We start from the raw sequence: 13256 nt of genomic DNA, 5'->3' as shown, positions 1-13256 counted from the left end.
CCTTTGGACAACTTTTCGTATTCCTACTCACAACACAGATTTTATAAAAGTCTCATCATATGTGGTGGCACAATTAAAATGATCATCGTCATCATTGCTAAGCTGCTGCTACTATTAAAAATCATATCACCTCCTGATATTTTCATAACAACAAATTGCTTCCAGAGTTCTTCTATCTTCTCTAGGCAGTGAATTAAAACCCCTACTACATGATTCACCCACCTTACCTTCTCTTAAATTTCTCCATACCAATTATTACTGTCCTGTAACTCTTCCCCAGTACATGCTCCAAAATATGCTCACTATATGATGCCTACTTCCGAACCCTGTCATTATGCTTGAAGGCTCTGGTGGCCCCCCTTTCCCTAAGCTTGGAATGCTCCTTGGAGGTTATCAGGGCTTTGCTAGGCTCCCTCGCTGCTTCCCAACCTGTGCATAGTTTGCACTCAGTGTTGCCCCTCAAATTTCAAGGTCCTGGGCACCAGTTCCCACCTTTTCTCTTAAGAGCAGCACATCTACTATCCAGCACAGTTTCCATCCGCTCCCTCCACCCCATCATGCACTCCTTAGTATCCTTTCTCTGCTGCTTTTGATAATAAAAATAATAAAATAAAACTCGTAAATCCTCACCATGTTTTAGTTACCATTCTAAGTGCTCTTACATATATTAATTCATTTGTCTTTGTAAGAATGCGCAATACCCAACAAGGTGGGTGTTACAGATCCCATTTTGTAGATCAGGAAGCTGAGGCACAGAGAGGCTGAATGACAGCCAATGTCCCAATGGAGCTGAGCAGGAACTCAGGCCAGCCAGCTGCAGAACCCACACTCTTAACCACTATGCTGAACAACCTCTTTCAGAGACCATGAGCTCTTCAAATCATGTGGCCATATCTGTGGCAGAAGGAAATCCTTTTATTCCTCATCTTTGAATCACTGAGTGACAACAGTTGGTAATATAAAGCACTTGAAAAAGCATCAGGAAAAATAACAGGTGTCAGGAGAGCTATATAAGGGACAAGGACCTGAAGATGTACCTTGGTAAAAGACTGTTTATTGAAAGAAAATGGCTGACATTGAAAAGGGCAAGAAGAGTTCATTCCATTCTGTTGAGGTGAAAGAAGTACCTCCCATGAGACAATCTGGGTAATGAGCCACTCAGAACATAAACAAAGATAGGGGAGGGATTAATAGGAAGACACTTTTCAAGACACTTTAACTCTTTGTGATGGATTTTCTAGACTGACCTGCTGAGTGGGTAGCTCTTATCACTGCTCATCTTTGCTTTGGCAGCAACACCTCAAAGGTGAGGTCACTTGTATTTTTCTTTTCCTTGAATGTCAAGTTTCTGTGTTTTTCTGCACTACAATAAACAGGATCTTCTGTTAATAAAGGGATTAATAAAGGCAATGAATATGTTATCAGCTCTTGCCTCTGGCCTAGTGGGATCCCAGTTTTTCTAAAGATACTTCAGATATTTGCAGACTGTTTCAAGTACAGTTGTCTTTCCACCAACCAAAGAGTAGCAGGCCAGAGTAACTTTATATCCTTCCAGAAACACAGCAGCACTCAGAATTAATACTTAGAGCTCAGGTTATAGGTTCTGAGGTGGGGAAATTTCTTCCAACTCTTTGCCCAGATACAAGGATACAGGAACATTGTTACTCCTTCCAGATCGTTGATGCCAAAAGGCACACCTCAGTTATATCTTCAATTATTTAGCAGGGGGCCTATATTTTCCACTTTAACACTACCAGCTGCCAATTCCGGGGAGGTAAGTCCTTCTTCTTTTTTCCTATGTGTACTTGTAACAGAAAAAGAGGCAGATCCTTTACCTATCAGAACCATACTCCTATCCAGCTCTGTTGTAGATTAGATCTTCCTGGACAACCCCTGTTGGTCTGCTTCTAGCCTGCCTCAATTCCACAATTGTTCACACTTGGGCTTTAGGTTGTAGGCCCTGAAACTGGGAGAGAAGGGCCATGTCACATCTTCCTGCTTCCACAAAGAATGTGTGCCAAATGGCAAGCATCTGGATACCACTTTCATATTTTTTGCCATATTTGCATGCCACTGGTACTAGTATTGCATTATTATTTTTCTTTAAATTGCTCATTACTTGTGCAACTAAATGTGGCCTTACTCTATGCAACATTATCTATAAAAACCACAGGTTTAAATCTTGTAACCCTATGAAATAGATACTCATCATACACCACCAGTGGTTCTCACGCCACGGAGTTCCTGGCTCCAATGTCCTGAGCTATCTTTTTTTGTTCATTATATAAGTTATCTTCCTCGTTTTGTTTATTATTTCTTCCTTATTGTTCTCTACTGCTTTCTTCTATGTGTCCTGTTTCAGATGTTCTTTGTATGTATTGTATATTACTTGTTTTATAAATGGGGATTATGAGTTTAAGTACAGATGTGTGAAGAAGGCCCTAAGAGCCCAAATCCTCATTCCAGATTCTCCAATATGCAGCCTTGAGGTTTTAGAAGTCACTCTGAGCCTCCCTCTGTTCAGGTTAGGATGAGAGGAGCGGCCCACATGCCCGCACTCCATTAGACTCATGGCGATTTGAAGCACATGAACCAAGTGTATGGTATTAGTTTATTTACAAAGAAAAACTATTTCAGTACGTTTAGTTAATGGACTGGAATATACATGAAACAGCAGTCACTATAGTATAATTCTGACTTTTTAAAATCAAGACATAAAATCAAATGTCCATGGGCTTTTATTGACAGTATTTTTTCTAATTTCTATAGAAAATATATTCAAATGTTACCAAATGCAGTATGAGCTAACCATGAATTCAAAAAATATTCTATGCCAAGAACTATGTGAAGGTGGGATTCTAGTGCTTAAATTCATAACATACAACTCTCTCTCAAAAGGCCATCAATACGAAGGAGAAGAAAAAATCCCCTGAAACCATGGATGATTGCCCTTATTATTGTAGCTGCTGTGCTGGCTCTGGCAATAATCATCGGTCTCCTCGTGTATTTTTTGGCATTTGGTAAGAATCTATCTCATTGTATTTTTTGACATTTAAAAGTTTAAATATTCAATTATTTCAAAATTTTAATATTTCCTAATATTTTAGAGTGCGATTTTCACTGTAACAAGAATTTTCATAAGTACATGCAAACTGCATAATGTAACATTGACTTGCACAAATTTATCTACAGTTCAGAAATTATAATTCTTCATGTATGGAAAATTGCTTCTAGCATTTAAAATTTGACTTGGTTCACATAAGATTATCTTTTGACCAATGCCATAGATTTCCATCCTATTGTATGGTTTAATACTACTCAATGCACTGAGAATAAAAAATGCATTTTATTAGCAATTCTAAATTTGAGGTCCACTTGTGTCAGGACTCACCTGAAAACTACGGGACTGAGAAAATGTGTGATCTTCAAAAAGTAAGAGGGGGGTATTGGCTGCGGCTATCGAATGTTTCTTTCTCAGTTTATCAATTATAGGACATTTTTGCACGCCATCCCCTCCATTTCTCTTACTCATATAACTCACGGGAACTAAAGCAAAACCATGCATTTTTCCCTTCCAGATCAGAAGGTGCACTATTACCAAACCTCCTTCCAGATCCCCAGTATTAAATATAATCCTGATTTTTCAGTACAACACTCAAAAATTAGGAGCGACCTGAAACAAAAAATCAGTGAAGAGGTAAGTCTAAGTTTTTCTGGTATCATTCCTACTCTGACAATACTGTTGGGAAGAAGGAGGTTAAAATAAAGTAAGAGGCAAGTTGAGAACACACCAAACTACACATATGCTGGGTTTTCTGGACAAAATATAGAACATCCAATTATATTTTAATTTCACATCATCCCCAAAATATACATCACTCAAAATTTAAAACATGCTTATACTAAAAAAGTAATTTATTATTTATCTGAAATGAAAGTTTAACTGTATTTTTATTTGGTGATCCTGGCAACTCTAATCAACATTATCTCAGGTACACTGGAAAAAGGATAATTGCACCAAAGACTGAGCAACATAAGCTTATTAGAGCAATGAATAGCTTAACTACAAAAAAAAAACAACCCAGTATCTGACTCAGTCATTCATTGAATAACTCAGTCATTCAGGCACAGACAACATTACCATTGTCATTTATTGCACACGTACTGTGTGTGGGACCCTAACACATCTCCCTAAAACTGGAGCACAGGAACGCACAGACTCCAACTGAAGACTTGTCCATGGTATACACAGCTTCTGCTGAGTGTGGACCAGAGACGAAAGGTTATTCTTGCCAGGTTCAGAAATATTTCTTCAGCCATTTCCCAACCCAAAGCAGAAGGTGATGAAATGAGTTAAAAGATGCTCTGAAGTGGAATTGGCAGGGCACGACTATTTTGTTACAGGAAGAAGAAATATATTGAATTAAAGACAGCCTAAGCCTTGAAGTCAGAACATGTAGATTCCTATCCCAGTTTTACCCTTTGTCAGCTTCTCAGCGTTGGGAAAGCTACTTGACCCCTGAAGGTTTCCACTACAAAATAAGGACAATCACACTGACATCTGAATTAGTCTGAGCATCGGTTCATGTCGCAAATAAGAAGTACGAAAAGTGATGCCTGAATGAATGTTAGCAGCTGTTTCTTGTGCTCTCACGGAACTTTTCACATACCTCTGCTGCAGCACCTACCGCCTCGTGACACCATTATGTACGTCTAGGCCCCTCTGGGTTTGTGAGAGGAAAAGCCTTCATATTCTTAAAATTCTAGTGCCGGTCACAGCGCCTGCCCCATGGTAGGATAATAAAAGTACTAATCAAAGAGATGACGAGGAAATAAATGAGCAATTCACTAGGATAGGACTTGTCCTCTTGAGTATAAATGGGGACAATGTCAAGAAGAGAAGTATCATATTTAGAAGTACAGGATAGAAGTACAGTGGTTTAGACCAGGAATTGGCACTTTTTTCCTGTAAAACGCCAGATAGTAAATATTTTCAGCTTTGCAGGACACTCCACTTCTCTGCAGTTCCAATCTGTCATTATAGCACCTCTGTAGCCACAGATGACACAGCAATGAATGACTGTGGCTGTGGTTCAATAAAACTTTATTAAGGACACTGAAGGTTGAATTTTGAAAAATTTTTAGGTGTCAAAAAACATTATTCTTTGTTGGGTTTTTTTGACAACTAAAATAACGTGAAGACTACTCTTGGGTGATGGGCACACAAAAACAAGTGGCTGGCTACATTTGTCCTCTGAGCCATAATTTGCTGATCCCTGAGTTAGACTGTGAGTTTCAGTTTTAACTCTAGGAAAAAACATTTCCTCGGAGAAATGACCAAAACCAGTACCTAAAATGAAATTTAGAGACATCTGGTGGAGTTCGATAGTTCAATAGTCCATGCTTACTTGCCATGGCAATAGCATGGTTCACAAAGCTGGGATTTAAAGGAAAACAATAAAAAATAAAATAAAATTGAAAAGACAATGGAAGTAGCTAGGCAGAGAACTTATAACAAAATATATAAAATCCGGAAGTACATATACCAAAATATAAATAGCAGGTTCTCCACAGTGATTTGAAATTATTTTGATACTTTTCATTATATGTTGCTGTATTGCTAGCTTTTTATAACTTCTTTACAATGAATATGTATTAGTTTTGTCATATAAATGTACATGTATGTATATAAAACTTTCTCATTAAAAAACAAATTTTTCTTAATCGAAGAAAAATACATGGTCATTGATTTTTGCATAACTATTAATTTCTCAATAAACTTATGTTCACCAACCTATCTAATATGACATCACATGGCACCGTGTCAGAGTGAATTTCACAAGCAAATCAGATGAGTGAAAAGCACTTGTTCATCACACACCCAGTTTCCCAGTGTGGCACTTCCTCACTTCTGATCTGAGAAAATAATTCTTGAGACTTGGGCTCCCTTTAGTTTTGGCACATGATCCATCTTTTTACCCTGAAAAGCCAGACTGATGAGTCAATGCTAATGAAAAGGTTTGTAAAACCACAAATTCTGTAACAAGCAATGGCTTTAGTAAGAAATAATTTCCTCAAGGAATTTATACTACAGAGAAATTATCCCAGAGAAGTTTAAAATGACACATAAATAGCATAGTCTTATTCTAAGTAATTATTTTATGATTTTTCTTGGTGAGTATATTTATTTTAAAGACATACTCAATAAATATATATTCCTCTTCCCTATATACCACAGGATCAAAATGTGCCCTAAAAAGTTTTAGTAAAGCCTAAAAAATTGACTTCTTAATCACCTCCATGAGAATAACTGAGCTTCAATGATAGTGGGTTTTAAGTCCATATATACCAAGTTTTCAAAGAAACAGTCTTGTACCTCAAACTCTGTATATTTTATACTGACTATTGAAATAGCTCAATTAATTTAACTCTGTATCAGCCATCTTTACCATGTTACAAGTTGTTCAACTGTCAACATCTAATTACAAAGATGACCTTTATGATAAGAGGATCATGCCCAAATGAGATTTCTAGGCATAAGTATAAACAAATTTACAATTAATTGCTATTTGAATCACTGCAGGTTTTCTACAAACTCTTGTGATTATTGAAATATGTGAAATTCATATTTAACAAAGTTCCATACTGTTGTTTTTCTTTTGTCAGGTAGATAAAATATTCCAAAGTTCCAGTTTAAATCATCATTACATCAAGTCTAATGTTGTCAACTTCAGGTAATCCTAACTAATCAATTTGTATAATAAAAAGGCAATTTTGTATTATCTAGTTATTCTTCAATTATTTGCTTTGTGGTCAGGATCTAAAAATCTTAGATATGTCAAGAGCAAAAATAATTTAATATTAATACATTTAACTGTTATCCCTCCTGTACAAAATACCTATAGGAAGAGTCTTTCTTAACTTGGATAGAGATGAAATATATTCTACTGGGTGCCCTTTTAAAGACTTGCATTTCAGTTAAAGATTCTCATAATCATTAAATAAATTTACCTAATTTAAAAATTTTACTTAAATTTTAAATGTAAAATGATATTATAAATTTTTTTAAAATTGAGAAAAAATATATGTAGACAGAGTTGATGAATTTAACAGGTGCTTTTGATGTATTTTTCCAGAAAAAAATTCTAGAACTCTCAGTTATTCTTCCCTCCTGGAACATGATAAAGTTTTACAAGCAAGAAATAATTTATGTATTAATATCTATATGATACAGGAAGGGGATAAATCCATGATAATAAACTATATAAAATATTTATGTTGTATTTTTGATGATATAACTAATGTTTAAATAATAAGGTATAAAATAATAATATGGCTATGACCTCTTTCATTTATTCTGGTGTTCTTGTTTTCCAGGTCAAGTAATGATGGTTTGAACACAGATGTATTGCTTAAATTTCAATTTGTTTCTAACAATGCAGACACAATAAAAAGACAAGCTACTAACATTTTGTATCAGAAGTTAAAATTAAATGAAAGCTTCTTGAAGATAGATACTTCATTACCTTATCTTACAGGCAAGAAATACCATTTTTTCTTTCATTGTTATAGTTGATTATTTTAACTATCTCCTCAACTATGGAAAAAGATTCTTTATTTCACCACAAAATGAAACCACTTTTCATTTTTAAGTCTCTCATTTACTTGATAATAAAACCACACACAAGCAATAAAACCAAGACATCTTCCTTTGGTTAATATGGAAACAACTATGAAAGAATAATTATATAATAACACAAATATACTAGTATTTCCTGTTTTTCTAAAAGAGAGATATGATATTAGTGTAATCGTTGGAATTAATTAAGCATGTATATGATGAAAACCTGCGCTCTGCTACTGGGCCATGACAAGGCTCCCTTCTGCCTCCTCGCAGTCACGCCCGTACCCTCTGCCCATCTCTAGCCCGAGGCAGCCACTCATCCATTCTCCAGCTATGGAATTACATTATTTCATAAATGTTTCATAAATGGAATCATACCCTTTATGTCCTTTTGAGATTGGTCTTTTTGCTTAGCATAAAGTTCTTGAGGTTTATCCATGTTTTTGTGTATATCAATAGTATTTTGTTTTGTTTTTGCTGTGTAGTTTTAATCACATAATACTGAAGTTTGTTTAACCCCTTATCCATTAAAGAACACTTGGGTAATTTCAAGATTTTGGCTACTACAATGAAGCTGCTAGGAATGTTCATGTACAAGTTCCTACATGAAAATAAGTGTCCATTCCTCTAGGACAAATGCCAGAGAATACAGTTGCTGTGTTGCTTGGTAAATCTATTCTTTTTACTTTTGAAAGAAACTAACAAACTACTTACCAGAGTACAATGTTGCATACTTCCCCTATAGGTATCAGCAATGTATGAGCGACCCAGTTTATTTGCATCCTTACTAGAATTTAGCATAATCACTACTTTTCATCCTAGCCTTTCCGATAGATATTTATTTCATTGTAGCTTTAATTTTCATTTCTTCAATAGTTAATAATAATGAACATCTTTTTATTGTACTTATTTTTTATCTGTTTATCCTCTTTGATGAAGTGTCTGTGCGATTTTTTTTTCTAATTGAGTTGTTTTCTACTTTTTTCATTTTTTTATTGTTGTTCAAGTATAGTTGTCTACATTTTCTCTCCACCCCTCCCCCCATCCCAGCCATCCCCACTTCTCACTCTTCTTTGAGAGTTTTATATATATTCTAGATATATGACCTTTGTCAGATACGTGGTTTGCAAATATTTTCTACTCGTATGTAATTTGCCTTCTCATACTGTAGAGAGTCTTTCACAGAGCCAAAGTTTTGAATTTTGATGAGACCAATTAATCCAACTTCCCTCTTATAGATTGGGCTTTGGGTAGTAACTCTAACTTTTCCCCTAGTTTTTGGTCTCCAACAATTTTCTCCTATGTTCTTTTATATGTTTTATAATTTTACATATTTCACTTATAATTTTTATATATTTATATTTATTTTGTACTTGTTATAGTTTTATATAACATTATGATATCTAACCCATTTTGAGCTAAATTTTGTATAAGCTGTAAAGTTTAGGTAGAAGCTCACTTTTTCGCGAATGGATGCTTAATTGCTTCAGCACTGTTCATTGAAAAGGCTGTCCTTCCTTGATTGAACTCCATTTCCTCTATTGTCAAAAATTACTTGGGCATTTTTGTGTAGATTTATTTTGGGGCTTTTCTTTTGTTTCATTGATTCGTTTATCCTTTCACCAGGATCACACATTCTTGATTACTGCAGCTATATAGCAAACCTCAGCATTGAGAAAAACGATTCCTCCCACTTTAGTATTCTTTATCAAAACTACCCTCGCCAGTGTAGCTCACTGGGTTGCAAAGTCCTCCCATAGACCGAAATCTCATGGGTTCAATTCCTGGTGAGGGCAATATACCTTGGTTGCAGGTTCTGTTCTTGATTAAAGCACATACAAGGCACAACTGATGAATGTTTCTTTCTCATACTGATGTTTTTTTCCCTCTCTCTTTCCCTTCTCTCTCTCTAGAAAGTAAATAAATAAATAAGCATGTCCTTGGGTGAGGATTTAAAAAAGTGTATTGAGTACTCTAGCTCCTTTCTATGTAAATTTTACAATAATTCTGTCTGGGTCTACTGAGAAACCAGCTGTGATTTTGATAGAAATGTTTCCTAAGTTTATTGAACAATTTGAGAAGAATTAACATTTTTACTATGTTGAGTATCAATATTTTCTAACTTTTAGTATACAAATTCTGTACATTTTTGTTATATTTAAAAGTGAATATTTTGTTTTCCATGGGGCAATTATAAATGTGCTTTCTAATTTTCTTCCTTTTTTGGCAACATTCAAGACTTTTATTTTTAATTTTTAATCTTTATTGTACTTTTTTTCCATTACCATTTAGTTCCCTTATGTCCCTTTCCTCCACCAATCACCACACTGTTGTCCATACCCATGAGTCCTTTTTCCTTTTTGCTCAATTTCTCTACCCCCTACCTTCCCTCCACCCACTAGCTGTCATCCTGCTCTCCATCTATGTGTCTGTCTCCATTAGTTCAGTTTGTTCATTAGATTCCACATAAGAGTGAAATATATGGTATTTGTCTTTCTCTGACTGGCTTATTTCATTTAGCCTAGTGTTCTCCAGGTCTATCTACACTGCCACAAAGGGTAAAATTTTATTCTTTTTTTATGACCGAATAGTATTCCATTGGGTAAATGTCCCACAGTTGTTTTATCCACTCATCTACCGATGAACACTAGGGATGCCTCCCTATCTTGGTGATTGTAAATAATGCTGCAATGAGCATAGGGGTGCTTACGTTCTTTCCAATTAGTGTTTTGGGTTCCTTCAGACATATTCCCAGAAGAGGGATAGCTGGGTCAAAAGGCAGATCCATTTTTAAATTTTTGAGGTATCTCCCTACTGCTTTCCACAGTGGTTGCACCAGTCTGCGTTCCCACAAATAATGCAAAAGGGTTTCCTTTTCTCCAATCTTCACCAGCACTTATTTGTTGATTTATTAAAGACGGCCATTCTGACAGGTGTGAAATGATATCTCATTGTGGTTTTAATTTGCATTTCTCTGATGATTAGTGATGTTGAGCATCTTTTCAAAGGTCTATTTGCCATCTGTATGTCTTCCTGGGAGCAGTGTCTATTCAGGTCCTTTGCCCATTTTTAATAGGGTTGTTTTTGGTGTTGAGTTTTGTAAGTTCTTTATAAGTTTTGGATATTAACCCCTAATCAGATGTACTGGTAAATATGTTCTCTCATTCTGTGGGAGAAACAGTCAACCTGTTTATATGTAAAGTTTAGATTCCCACTTTAGTCATTTTGATAACAATTTAGTTTTCAGAGTCCTTGCAGTGCTATTCTTGTCATCTGAGGTTTCCTTTTAATCCTGCTGCCGGTACCATCTGTGGAAGTAGAACATGATTCTCTGGGCTGCCTTCCATCCCTGGACCACACACTGTGGAGGCATATAGTGAGCCTGGACCTAATTATGTTGGCGGGTGGACGCAGGTTGATATTGTCCCTGTGGGTATATCAGTCTGCCAGTGGGGGGCCTGGTTGAGAAGTGAATGTTGGGATGATCAGGGACTTCCTGCTGTCACTGCTGTTACTACTGTTGGCAGAATGGATGGCCAGTCCTGGGTTTTAAAGCAGAAGGTTTGGGCTCCCTACTAAGTCTCTGTTGTGCTTCTTCTTTCCCTGGATTTGGATGGAGAGTAAAAGATTTCTCTCGGGACTTTTTGTCTATGACTCTTGATGATTCCAGATTGCAGGCTTCTCTCAGTCTCCAATCCAAAGTATATGTGAGATCAAGAGAAAACCAGGAAACTCACCATATTGTCCTTCCTGAAATCCTGAAGTGTCTAGCCATTCTGCCTTTTTCCTTCCAGCTTCCAGAGTTCTTTTCTTGTTATCTGATGGCTAATTTTTAGAGTAGCTAGTTAATTGTATGCTACAGGTAGAGCCATCTATTGGATAATGTTCACATGTGAGAGATAGCATCATCATAGAAGTTCATCGATAGTTCCTTCACATATAGTGATGAGCCTAGGTTAAAATTAGCTGTGAACTAACCATAATTTCAGCTCTCTCTCACTGATCCATAACATGAAGAGGGTGAGACTGAACTATAACTGACCTTACAGGGAAATGGTTTCAGGACAAGCTTTTGGTCACAAGAACTATTTGTCATGTCCTTAATTTGACTTGTAATATTATTGTGAAGATATAATAAATAAGTAATGTGAAATGTTTGTCACAATCCCTGGTATATAATAGTAAGTTACTAGTTGTTATTACTGCACATCTAGTCATTCAGCAAGTATTTATTGAGAATCTATCTGTGCCAAGAACACAGATTCTCCATAAATTCTCCTTTCTTATGGAGCTCACATTCTAACTGGGGTAAGAAAGATTGTGATCCTGTAAGCAAGGCAATATCTAATAATATGAAACTTCATGCAGAGAATAGAAGGAAAATTTAGATTTGGTTATCCTGGAAGGTCTCTTTGAGGAGAGGATTTAAAGCTGTGCTCTGAATGACAATGGGGAACCAACACACACACACACATACAAGGCCAAGGGAAGAGCATTCCACATACACCCACAAGGCCAAAATCATGAAGTGAAGAGCATTCCTGGCAGAAGGGGCAGCTAGAACAAATAAAAGGCAGGAACACCTTGGCACAATAAAAAAAAAAAGGAAGGTCAAGTTGGCAAATGGGCTGGCTAAAAGCAAGAGTAGTTCAACATATGAACAAAGACATAAATGGGGACAATGGCATGCAGATCCAGGTAGGAAGTTTGGGTTTATTCTAAAGGCCACAGAAGCCACTAGAGGAGCTATTATTGGCAAAACCTAATTCTAAGGGACTTATTCTAATAAACTTCCTCCCCATCATTATCTGAAGATGAATTTGATATTCCTCTGTAGTGCCCACCCTACATTAAAGACTCATTAATTTGCAGGCTTACTGAAACTCTACAGTAGCTTTCACCGCAACAAAGTGTGGCTCTAGGCTGCTTGTGACACTAACCGGCATAAGGAAGAGTCCACCTTTCTTGTGGGGAACAGCTACTAATCATGTTTTTTTTCTATTTTACTTCATAAAAACATAACTAACTTATTCTGAGGGTGTGTTAGCACATGGTGGGTTTTGATTCCACAAGGAGCATCCGTGGACCAACCCTAGATGCCAGGTGTCTAAGATTCTTGAACGTGTTCACAGTGAGACTGCTGTGCACATGACGACAGGGGAGAATGGGGACCAACGTATGGTGCTGCACGTAAAAACGATCTTAGACCCCCTTCTGTTTCACTTGTATTTTAATAAATTGGTATGGCATTAATTAATTACACGCTGTCCTCTTGGCCAATGTTTCTATAATCACGAACCAGTGTTTCCTGGAGTCCCCGTGTAGTAGTCAGTGAAGAGTTTAGTGTATATCTAAGCCTCTTCTTTTCGTAGGATTTTATTATATTACCTTTAAATTAAGTATTCCTTACTCAGTTCCTCTCAACCAGACATAGTCATGTCATGTAAGAAGAGTGTTTTAAATTATAATTGTTTCACTGAGGAGTGATCATCTTATTTTTTTTTTCCAGCTGTAAATGAAGTACAAGCAGAGCACATTCTGAACAGTGGTAAGTTCAAGAATACCACTGAGATGTTTATAAATCAAAAAATAGAAATTTAAATCACTTTGGAGAGTTTCTTTACTCCCATGT

General features: G+C 36.3%; 1 protein-coding gene across 1 annotated transcript in view; it reads left to right on the top strand.

The window, feature by feature from the left end:
- LOC112320696 (transmembrane protease serine 11G) overlaps nt 1–13256 on the top strand; it is a 35039-nt gene that overhangs the window by 11472 nt on the left and 10311 nt on the right. The window contains exons 2-6 of the mRNA XM_045185666.2: nt 2899–3020; nt 3579–3697; nt 6667–6734; nt 7378–7538; nt 13134–13172. Of these exons, the coding sequence (XP_045041601.2) occupies nt 2899–3020; nt 3579–3697; nt 6667–6734; nt 7378–7538; nt 13134–13172 (509 nt within the window). The remainder of the gene's footprint in view (nt 1–2898; nt 3021–3578; nt 3698–6666; nt 6735–7377; nt 7539–13133; nt 13173–13256) is intronic.

This window comes from Desmodus rotundus, chromosome 4, assembly GCF_022682495.2.
Source record: "Desmodus rotundus isolate HL8 chromosome 4, HLdesRot8A.1, whole genome shotgun sequence".
Lineage (NCBI taxonomy): Eukaryota > Metazoa > Chordata > Mammalia > Chiroptera > Phyllostomidae > Desmodus > Desmodus rotundus.
This window is presented reverse-complemented; position numbering and strand designations above follow the sequence as displayed.